The sequence below is a fragment of the Bombyx mori genome, chromosome 16, assembly GCF_030269925.1.
Source record: "Bombyx mori chromosome 16, ASM3026992v2".
Classification (NCBI taxonomy): Eukaryota; Metazoa; Arthropoda; class Insecta; order Lepidoptera; family Bombycidae; genus Bombyx; species Bombyx mori.
This window is the reverse complement of record NC_085122.1, coordinates 14378201-14390528: the sequence shown is the minus strand read 5'-3', so window position 1 is coordinate 14390528 and position 12328 is coordinate 14378201. Positions and strand designations below refer to the sequence as shown.

The 12328-nt window shown below is 38.9% G+C and overlaps 1 protein-coding gene across 1 annotated transcript; it reads left to right on the top strand.

Moving 5' to 3' along the window:
* Window positions 1–7493: 7493 nt before the first annotated feature.
* On the top strand, window positions 7494–10463 carry LOC110386573 (uncharacterized protein K02A2.6). Its single transcript, XM_021353027.2, has one exon. It carries the CDS (start codon window positions 7494–7496, stop codon window positions 10461–10463), a length of 2970 nt encoding a protein of 989 aa, XP_021208702.2.
* Window positions 10464–12328: the final 1865 nt, after the last annotated feature.

The window sequence follows — 12328 nt, the reverse complement described above, 5'->3', positions numbered from 1 at the left end:
ATAATGACTTCAGCGTCGAATGCCCCGTTCGCCGGAATTGGGATTACCTGGCTCGAGCAACAACGGCCTACGTCTGACTCACCACACACTCACACACTCAACGTCACATACACAAGTACAAACATAATGTACAAACATATACACACACACACCACATATAAAAATGACACACCACAAATAGCGATATGGAAATATATAGTGAATATATACAGACATACAAACACCAAACACGTACAGCAACCAAACAAAAAACCACGATTATAAATAAGTAAGCACAAGAAAGGTCAATAAATATATATATAAGTTAGTATACATATATTATTACCAAAGTAACGCAGGATTTGAACAAAGACCAAGAAACTACATACATTAATGAGTCAAACAATAGCAACTATTAATAAGATACTATGCAACAGTAAGGAACGCTATACATATACGAAAAGACTTATATACCTGAAAAAACTACAGCTGAAGAGAAATGTATCAAATAATATAGGGAAAACAAAATAAGTATGTAATAAAATATACAGTTGAATAAGAAGCTAAAATGGAAATTTTAAAAATTAGATAATAATATTGAAATTGTCATAGTTATATAGAAGTAAAGGTTAAAAATGTACAAGTGAAGATAAATAGAAATAAGATAAAAATAAAAATTGTCATAGTTAAGAAGAAGTAAATGTAAAAAATATACAAGGTAAGAAAATAAAAATAAAAAATGCTATAGTTAAGTTGAAGTAAAGGTTAAAAATGTACAAGTTTAGAAAATAGGAATAAAATAAAAATGAAAATTGTTAAAGTTAAGTTAGACTAAGATTAAAATTGTTAAGCCTACAAAATAGAAATAATATTACTATATTAAAATTGTAAAAATTACGAAGTAGAAAAGGTCTAAATAATATAAGCCATACAATAGAAATAAGTTCCAAACGATATTCTGTTTATAAATAAAGGAGCAAAACTTTATTTACCCGGAAAACAAAACACAGTAATAGATTAAGCTAGCGGGAGTCCCACCCGGCTAAGAAAGAAAGATGAGGAATGTAAGAAAGACACCGTATGAAGCACGCAAGTGCGAGAGGCATGGAAGAGAGAACTGGAGTGAATGAGTTAACTAGAATAATAAGGGCCCGGTGATAACCATGAACGGGGAAAAGCACAAAAAAAAAAAACACCTAACCTAGCCATACGTTGCCACCATAGAGCCAACCGTATTGTACGCTGCCAGCGTCTGGGCGCCGCCCACAGCCAAGCTTATGGTCATTAAGCAGCTGGCAACTCTTCAGCGTGGAATTGCGCAGAAATTGTGCAAAGCCTACCGCACGGTCTCCCTGAACTCAGCGCTGGTGCTCGCTGGAATACTCCCTCTTGACCTCCGAGTTCGTGAGGCGGCTTCACTGTACGAAGCCAAGAGGGGTGTTCCGTGGTCGGCCCTTGGGGACGGGGAGGTCGAGCGGATGGCTCCTGCAATCGAAGCCCCGGCCGAACACGAGGATTTGAATATCGTAAGCCTGGCAAATCAAGAGCAAATGAAAGAACACAACTGCTATGACGTGCGTATATTTACGGACGGGAGCAAGATTGAGGACAAAGTCGGAGCCGCACTATCCATATGGAGTCGCGAGGTAGAATCCAAAGCCCTCAAGCTTGCTCTACCAAAATACTGCACGCTTTACCAGGCTGAACTCCTGGCCATATGCAAGGCAACAAAGGAGATCCTCGGGTACAAGGCATCCACGTTCGGGATATTCAGTGACTCCATGGCGGCCCTTCAAACTATCAAAAACCCCGGTTGCCCCCACCCCCTCGCTGTGAAAGCCAGAGATAATTTGAGATCCATATCTCTCCAGAACAAGGTAGTTACTTTGTTCTGGATAAAGGCCCATGTGGGATTGGATGGTAACGAGAGAGCTGACCAACTAGCGAAGGAGGCTGCCCTGAAGTCAAAAAAGAGACCGGATTACGATCGATGCCCTGTTTCATTCGTCAAGCGTAGCATTCGTATGGCGACGCTTGACGAATGGAACCGCAGGTACCAAGCGGAAGAAACGGCGTCAACCACAAAACTTTTCCTCCCAGACGCGAAGGCGGCCTACAAAGTGGTGCGAAAATTTGTACCGACACACTTGACAACACAAATCCTGACGGGGCACAGTGGACTTTCCGAGTACCTTAGTCGTTTTAAATGCAAGGAGAGTCCATCGTGCGTCTGCGACCCAGTGCAAGCAGAAACCATACAACACTTGCTTTTGGAATGCCCGATCCATGCAATGGAGAGGCTTGAATTCGAGCAAAGGGTACAACAAAACCTGGCACTGGAGACGATTCAGGAGCTAATTTCGGAGAATTATAGTAAACTATTTATGAGATATTGTAAAAAAATTATAGAAAAAGTAATAATTAGAAATAAATTAGCCTAAGTAAGTTATTTTAACATAATATAATGTATATATTAAGATTAACATAAAAATATAAGGAAAAGTAGATATTATAGTTAAGAAAATGTAAAAAATATTATAAGATAAATAAGTATAAAACAAAATCGGAGGCAAAGTGGGGGCCGCGCTGTCGACTTGGAAAAAGGGACACCGAGACCAAGACCCGCAAACTTGCAAGAAACAGTATGAAGTATGAAAGTGCAAGAGGCATAAAAGAGAGAACTCGAGTGAATGAATTATTTAGACTAAAAAAGACCCGGTGATCGCAGGATCGGGGAAAGGCTATTAAAAAAAAAATAATAACATCAACAAACCCAAATTTGTACAGAAGAAATAAAAAATATTATGGAAAATAAAAAAGTAAGAGACAATTTCATCAATTATTGTAAAGATATTGCTAGTAAAGTTATAAGTAAAAATAAATAATAGACACACATATGATTACGTATATCATAAGTATATATTAACATATGATAAGAAACAGTAATATAATGTAAGATAGATAAGATACGCAAATAAAAATGTAAATAAACTGTAAAAATTAGATATTAACAATTAGTATATAAGACACGAAAATAGAAAAGTAAATAAACTTAAAAAACTTAGATAATAAGCAACTTAGATAATAGCAATAGTGTAAGTAATAAATCTTTAAAGATTTGAAATTATTAAACCTGTACTGTAGGGTGCGGTGTGAGTTTGTTAGTTAAAGATAATGTTACTTAAAAATGTTTATATATAAATGTTTATATGCTTATAGTTGAAGTTTGTACATTTGTTTCCTCTTCTCCTTCTTTGTGTTTGTGCTTTAATATAATATAAGACAATAAACTGAAAGTGTTTTTAAAAACTGTGCGGGTGGTTTAATTTGACTAAAACTTCACATATTCACTTATGTTAATAGATCGTAGTTGGTAGTTATTTTTATTTACTTTTTATTTCTTTACCTTTTTGTCGCCGTCTTTGACTAATGCTGCGGCTTTGTTTTAGTTTGGATCAAATGTTTTTATTATTTTTAATTTAGGTACTAAGTTTGTTGTTTAAGTACATAATTATAAATAGGATAACCGTTCTTTATCGACCCAGGAATACTGTTATTCCATAAGGGACGATATCGTGACTTTGAATAAACTAAATAAACTATTAATAATAATAATAATAATAATAATAAGCCCATTTTATTTCCAAACACAAATAGAAAAAAAGAAAAAAAAGAAAAAAACACCTTATCAAATAAAAATTACAAAATTAAATATAAACTTGTGCTTGGAACCCCATTCGGGTATAGGCCTCCTCCAGCTTGCTCCACTCTTCCCTATCCTTGGCTTTGTTTCTCCATTCTTTTCCAGTTGCTGCTAGTATTTCGTCGATCCATCTGCTTCTTGGTCGTCCTCTTCTTCTTTTGCCCGCTGGTCCTTCCCATGTTGTAATTTCTAATGTCCATCTTTTATCCGTATATCTCGCAAGATGTCCTGCCCAGCGCCACTTTTGTGTCAGAGCGTACCTGAGAGCATCTATCAGCTTTGTTTTTTCTCTAATGTATTCGCTTCTTATCCTTTGAATTTTTCTTATATTCAATATACTTCTTTCCATCGCTTTCTGACAGGTCGCTAATTTTGTTATTATTTTTGTATTGTAAGTCCATGTTTGGCACCCATATAGAGAGTCGGAAGAATACAGGTATCCATCACAGTCTTTTTCAGGTGAAGAGGGAAGGACCCTTTTAGAATTTCCTTTAAGCTCCAGAATTTTCTCCAAGTTATATTGATTCGGCGTTCCACTTCTTCTTCATCGTTGTTGTCTTTATTAGCTATTAATAAATAATATAATTAAATAAACTATTAGCTACACGTAATTATTCGATCAATATTAATACTTAATATATATATCCTTAAATACGATAGTCACTTACTTTAATAATTTAATTTATAATTTAACAGTTAATTTCGACAAACTTCTAATTAAATAGTTTGCTTCAATTTTATTTTGTTATTTCGACCTGCTAGCGAGACTCGAGACTGCTGGCTGGTCACAGACGTAGACTATAAAGGTGAAGACTGACGGCGGGGGTGGTAGTATTAGTATTAACAAGTAGTCAAGTAACATTAGTCGAACAGAACATCCAAACTTTTTCAAATTTAATTTATTGGTTTATATCTTATTTGTAAGTTGTTTTTATTTATGTTGTTTCTCCAATTGCCACTGCCAAGGTCGACTGCTGCAACTATTGATCATTGCATCTCTTAGCTTGCTCCAGCTCTGCAACTGGACCGACTGGAGCCTAATGACAAACACAACCTGTTAATAATGTAACAGCAACATCATGTCTGGGAGGTCATCTCCCCCCATCATCAGCACGCCCGGTCCGTCCCGCAAGGGACGCAGAGCGATCGCGGGAATTTTCGCCCATCGCTCTCAACCCATCGGTCCGGAATTGGACTCCGGAAAGGCCGACCGGCCCGGGCCTTCGGTCGCGGCCCAGGGGGCTTCGAGGATTCGCCCGGAAGAAGATTCGCCTCCCCCGTCGACGGATCGCTCTGGGCCTCCTCGCCCGCAGAAGAAGGCCAGGTCCGAGTCCGGCCGGAGTTCTTCCGAGGCGACGGACAAACGCCCTCGCATAGGACCTTCGTCCAAATCTATAATAGAGGACGACGAGGACGAGGATAGTGAGGTGACATCCTCTCACCACGAATCGTCGTCAGAATCAGAAACCAACTCGGACACCAATTCGGACAACACCTCCAGTTCTTCCTCTTCAAGGGTGGAGTCCCTACCCCCTCCCAAGCCAACTCCTAAGCCGAGGAAGCGTATAGGGTCGGCGAAAGTCCACGCAGCCAAGCAGCTGCGTACGCCTCCTCGGTCTCCCTCCCCTGCCATCTCCCCTATTCCGACAGATAGGCCACTAGGTGCCCCCACCACAAGCTGCATGGTGGGCAACCTAGAATCAACTAGGTATATGGACCTAGAGCCATGCGTTCCAAATCCCAAACCCAATTTTACTCCCAATCCCTCTCCAGTCCCCTCCACCTCGTACGCGACCGTAACAGCCACGCGTCCTGTGCACACACAAACAACACTCAAACCCAATTTACACACCCAACACAGCCAGCCGCCACCCACCTATTATGGTGGAAATGCTCCCTAATTGGTCCCGTCATATGGCGGTCATCAGGGAGCGCCTGGGGAGGACACCCTCAGTACGCCCGTTTGGAACAGGCTTCAGATTTCTGCCGGCGTCGGCAGAAGAGTACCGAGTGGTCCAAGCCTACCTTGCCGGGGCCTCCTCCGCGGACAGTGCCATTAAATAGTATTGTTACGCGTTGGAGGAGAACATCCCGACGAGGGTGGCTATTCGCGGACTACCCGCCGACACCGACGCGGCAGAGATCACAAACTCTCTGAAGGAGCTGAGGTTTCCGGCTCGCTACGCCCGATGCATACGGGCCAAGAGAGGAAAGCCGGGGTGCATATTTTACGTTACCCTCGACCACCTCTCCAAGGAAGGCCTCACCTGCTTATACGCAGTAGAAGAATTTTGCAGCAAGGTAGACCCCCTATTTATGGCAGCCCACGCGCGCTCGTCTGCTACTGTGATAAATTCGAGGCGCGGTGGGTGTCTATTGTTCTCTTGGCCGCCTCGCTCGCTCTATTGTTTGCCCGGTCGCTCTATTAGTACTCGCTCTATTGTGACTCGCTCTCGCGTTCCCACGCCAAAACAAAGACCACGAGGACCAATCTTTATTTTCAAACAAAATATAATATTTACAAATTTACTTATTTCTACGTTTTAGCCTACAACATATTTGTTTTAACCGTTCCTATTCTAATTTCCCTGTCCTTTGCGAACATATTTCTATTGATTTACAACTATTTTTAACATATCTATTTATTTGGACATTCTCTATCTCTATTTAATCTTAAAACTATTTCAACGTATATTTTCTATCTATTTCTTATTATTTATGTCCGTCGCGAACAATGCCTTTGTAAAATCTTTCCCACTCATTACTTATATCTGGTGGAACAGACTGGTCCCAATCCAGTTTATGTTTCCACAATTATTGCAGCAACATTTTAGGTTGTATGATGAAAGGACTTAATAAACCCAAGGGGTCAAAAATCTTGAATGCATTAGACATAATTGAACGTTTTGTTACAACATATGGTTCACTTGTATTTTTTATAGGAAAATGAAATGTATCATTTGTCGGACTCCATCCCAAGCCCAGAGTGCTCGACGATTCACTTATCAATAAGTTTTGTTGAATATTTGCGTCTGAGTCCACGAAAAGTTTTTCGAGTTACTCTTGAATTTACGGAGATTAAAACAACCGGTTCTCAATGCACGAGCAACTTCGCTCCGAATGTACCCTAACAGCTGTTCGTCGTCGGCCCCTGTGATAAGGTCGTCGACGTAAAAGTCATGTTTTATTATAATTTTTATAAGTGAATCGTCATGCTCCTCCCCTAATTGAACTAAGCAGCGCGTGCTCAGATAACTTGCGCTCGCGGTGCCGTATGTCAAAGTGTTCAACCGTAACGTCTTTATGTGCTCAGACTCATCGTCCCGCCATACAATAAGCTGCAAATCTCGGTCGGTTTCATCTATAATAGCCGGCAAACTTCTTGAGCATTTGTTGACGTAGTGGGGGTAAGTTCGCGCATGGTACACTCACGTGCAAACATTACTTACTCTGCGTCATACTGCTATTAAATTATTAAAATCAACATATGTATTTATTTATTATATATTTATTAAAACATCAACAAAACATATAGGTTAATAATTGTAATAATTTAATCTTGGGGTAAAATAGATATTCCTTCTATTAAGTCAAAACTGTAACGTATATGCGACCTAATGTCGATTCTCATAACATTAATCTTTGCTGACCACTCTACGAAACATACTCTATGACCCCCCCGCCATATTGTCTACGACGTACAAGTTACGCGCTAGTAAAAACTGTATGTTTGTGATTAAAAAAATAAAAATGTAAGCCCGATCGTAACGTTTGTCATTTATAAAGAACCCAAACATTACATGGTGTCAGAATGGCAACAAATAACAACGAAGCAGTCTCCGGTATTAAACCACCCGGATACTTGCACATCGAGTCGGACAACAAGTCGGCAAATTGGAAAAAATGGCGACAACAGTTCGAATGGTATGCAACTGCAATTCAGCTAGGAAAGAAACCTGCCGATATTCAAGCTGCAACATTCATGTCAATCATAGGACCAGATGCAATTGACATCTACAACAGTTTTAATTTGAATACAATAGATGAACAAAAATTAAGCACCATTATCGGAAAGTTCGAAGAATATTTCGCGCCGAAAAACAACATATCGTTCGAAAGGTATGTTTTCTTCAAAATTGAACAACATGAAGACGAATCGTTTAACGAATTCATCACTAGAATTAAAACACAAGCAAACAAATGCGAGTTTGGCACTCTACTTGAAGAAATGCTGAAAGACAAGATTGTATTCGGAATAAAATCAACCCAAATCAGAGAAAAATTACTCACCGAAGAAAAACTTGATCTCACAAAAGCCACAGCCATCTGTAAAAGCAGTGAACAAGCCTCCAAACAACTTAACGAGTTTGAGAATAACAACAAGAGTGAAAAAATACTGACAATCAAAAGTAAGAACTTCAGAAATGAAAAATTTGACTGTAAAAGATGTGGTTCAAACCACAAGGCTAGAGAATGCCAAGCCTACAACAAATTATGTACAAAGTGTAACAAGGCCGGTCATTTTGCAAAAATGTGTCGTTCCCAAATCCAATTGAAACAAAAAAATAAAATAAATACTCTAGAAGAAAATTCTACTTCAGAAAATTCAGATGAATCATTTATAGGACAATTAAGTGTCGGCAACTCCAAAGACTGGACAGAAAGTGTCGAAACTGCCAACACCAAATTCACAGCAAAGCTTGATACTGGTGCAGAGTGCAACGTCCTTCCAAATTTCATAGTACAGAAAACTCACGCTTGTATACAACCAAGTCGCACTAAAAATTTAATAAGCTATTCAAATAACAGAATTTCAGTACTTGGAGAAGTAAAGTTACAATGCAAAATAAAAAAGAAAACTGCTAAAATACTATTTAAAGTTGTAGCTGAAAGAGTCACACCAGTCTTAGGACTAAACACTTGTGAGAAGCTGGAACTAATTGCACGAGTTGAAACATTGAAAGAAAGCTCATCCAACGATGACATATTTAAAGGGTTAGGTTGCTACAAAAATTTTGAGTATGATATTGACCTCATAGAAAACCCCAAATTTGAAATAAAACCAACAAGAAAAGTTCCACATGCCATAAGAAATGAAGTAAAACAAGAATTAGATAGAATGGTAAAACTGGATGTCATCACACCTGAAACAGAACCGACACCAGCAGTAAGTCCGATGGTGGTAGTCAGACAAAAAGGAAAATTGAGAATATGCATCGACCCATCGGATGTGAACAAAAATATTTTAAGAAGACATTTCCCACTTGCAACAATAGAAGAGATAGCAGCAGACATCAAAGGATCAGAATACTTTTCCCTACTAGACTGCACCAAAGGATTTTGGCAAATTAAATTATCAAAAAGAACACAAAAGATACTGACATTTTCTACACCATGGGGAAGATATTCATTCAAAAGACTTCCATTCGGACTATCGTCAGCCCCTGAAATTTTTCAAGAAATCTTGACTAATCTTCTCAGCAAATTCAAAAATGTAAAAGTATCAATCGATGATATCTTTATTCATGCCAAAAAGAAGGAAGAGCTACAGAAAACGGTCAAAGAAGTAATAGAGACATTGAAAATTTCTGGCTTCAAACTCAATCAAAGCAAATGCATCTTTGAAGCCAAAAGAATAAAATTTTTAGGTCATATAGTCTCAGCCAAAGGTTTAGAAGCAGATCCTGAAAAAGTAAAAGCCATAGAATTTATGAAAACACCACAGAACAAAAAAGAACTGCAAAGGATACTAGGAATGATAACATATGTAAATAAATACATTCCCAACATGTCAGAATTAACAAACCCTTTAAGAGACCTACTTCACAAGGACACAAGTTTCAACTGGGAATTCTATCATGATGAAGCACTCAACAAAATTAAAAAAGTCTTACAGAATCCACCAGTGCTAAAACTATATGATGTAAACAAACCAGTCACACTAAGCGTGGATGCAAGCTCAAAGAATCTTGGTGCAGCACTTCTTCAGGAAGGCCAACCAGTAGCTTATGGAGCCAGAACATTGACTAAATCCGAACAAAATTATCCTCAAATTGAAAAGGAAGCACTTGCTATACTATTTGGGTGCAAAAAGTTCCATGAGTATGTCTATGGCAAAGAGTTATTAGTCGAATCAGATCACAAGCCGCTCGAGACAATATTCAGAAAAAACATTCAGTCAGCCCCAGCTAGACTTCAACGTATAATGCTCAACCTAACACCGTATTCACCAAAAATTACATTTAAAAAAGGCACAGAAATACCACTAGCAGACTTTTTAAGTCGTGATTGTGACACTTCAAAACTGAATGACTATCAGGAAGAAGACCTAAAGATCTCAATAATATTACCAACAACATTTGACTACACAGAAGAGTTGATCAAAGCAACAAAAGAAGACCCCCACCTGCAACTCTTGTTAAAAACAATAATGAAAGGGTTCCCAGAAAAGGCTGATCAACTCCCTACAGAACTGCATCACTACTTCAATTTCAAAGAAGAACTAACATACTTCAAAGGTCTAATTTTCAAAGGTCACAAAATTGTAGTGCCCAAAACACAAATACCTCAGATGCTAAAATACATACACCAAGGTCACCTTGGAATTCAGAGTTGCTTGAAAAGAGCACACCAATTACTCTATTGGAGAGGACAATATGAAGACATCGTGAAACTGGTTAGAAGCTGCTCAGCATGTGAAAAAAACACAAAAGGACAATACCAACTATACCGTAGCAGTCAAAAGAATCCCATCTCTCCCATGGCAGATTGTGGCATCTGATTTATTTGAACTAAAAGGAAAACAGTATATTGTAATCTGTGACAGCTATTCAGGATACTTAGACTTTCAGTCACTTAAGAGCTCATCGTCAACTGAAGTGATTAATCACTTAAAACAATGGTTCTCTACACATGGAATACCTGAAGTACTTGAATCAGACAACGGTCCACAGTACATGTCCAGAGAATTCAAAAATTTCCAGAAAGAATGGCGTTTCACGCACTCAACATCCAGTCCTCACCACCCCCAAGGCAATGGCTTAGCCGAAAGAGCTGTCCAAACTGCAAAAAACCTACTAAGGAAATGCAGTATTGATAAATCGGATATCCAACTTGCTCTATTAAATTGGAGAAATACACCAAGAACAAACAATCTAGGGTCTCCTAATCAACGCCTCTACAGTAGAATAACACGATCACTAATACCTACAAGTGAAAATAATCTTAAACCAAAGATAGTTCAAGGGGTCACATCTGAACTAAAGTACCTACGAAACAAACAAGCCAACCATAGCAACAAGCAACGTAAGGAGCCAACCAATTATGAACTCGACGACAGAATCAGACACAAAGTCGGTCATCGTCAATGGGAAGGAGCGAGAGTGATAGAGAAACCTAATGATCACCCGAGATCCATTATCATTAAAACCGACAAAGGACAAATATTCAGAAGAAACATTGGACACATACACAATACACTATCAGACCTATCAATTGGCAGCAAAGAAGCGGTTCCGGAAACAGTATATCCTGACGACTTACCACATGCCCAATCGGACAAACAACCGGAGCTACCTGCAGCAGCTACTACATCTCAAGAACAAACAACTACATCACCAAGGATTAATTGCAAAAGCAGCGCTTCAGAAGCACCCGTCATAACTAGCAGTGATCAACCGACTACAAGATGTTCAAGATTCGGAAGAACCATCAAACCAGTCGACAGACTAGATCTATAGCTCAGCACAATCAATGTAATCAAATCGTCTTCTCTAAAGAAGGGAAGATGTAACGTATATGCGACCTAATGTCGATTCTCATAACATTAATCTTTGCTGACCACTCTACGAAACATACTCTATGACCCCCCCGCCATATTGTCTACGACGTACAAGTTACGCGCTAGTAAAAACTGTATGTTTGTGATTAAAAAAATAAAAATGTAAGCCCGATCGTAACGTTTGTCATTTATAAAGAACCCAAACATTACAAAAACTAGAGCTGTTGCCAGGTCTTGGTTCAGTTGAAGCGAAGCTGGTATTTGTAATTTTTTTTTCGTTATCATAATCTTGACCATCATCATCATCACTGCTTTCATCACCCGAGTCGCTATCATCGTGACGAGTCGACATAGGGCTCATCGGCGTAGTTTACAACTCGGTCGGTTCGGTTTTCTTTTTTGTCTATAATTAATTCTTTTTTGAAGATATTCGATTCGTAGTAATCGAATGTTACTTTTTTCAATTACCAGCTTCCGATTATTTTCTGTTCTTTTTTTCCATCTGAAGCCTAGCTCTTTCATAATTCGTCGTAAGCTTCATTCCGAGCCATTAAAATTTATATCTTCTTTAAATTTTTCGAAATTATGGTACGGAGTTTCGCTGCTTGTTGTGTAGTTATTATGATTACATCTTTTTATTACAGATTAAACGAAACTATCCATTCCGGTAGTTTTCTTCTTTTTTTTTATTTTTTTATTGCCCTTGTAGGCAGACGAGCATACGGCCCACCTGATGGTGAGTGGTTACCGTCGCCCATGGACTTCAGCAATGCCAGGGGCAGAGCCAAGCCGCTGCCTAATTCTTCCCTGATCCGAAACACGGCGAGCAAGCCAGAGCCTTTAGCTTCGTTAATAATGCACCTAAC

What these genes read in the sequence shown, in the direction of transcription:
- LOC110386573 (XM_021353027.2), top strand. Translation starts at nt 7,494, where the DNA reads ATGGCAACAAATAACAACGAAGCAGTCTCCGGTATTAAACCACCCGGA.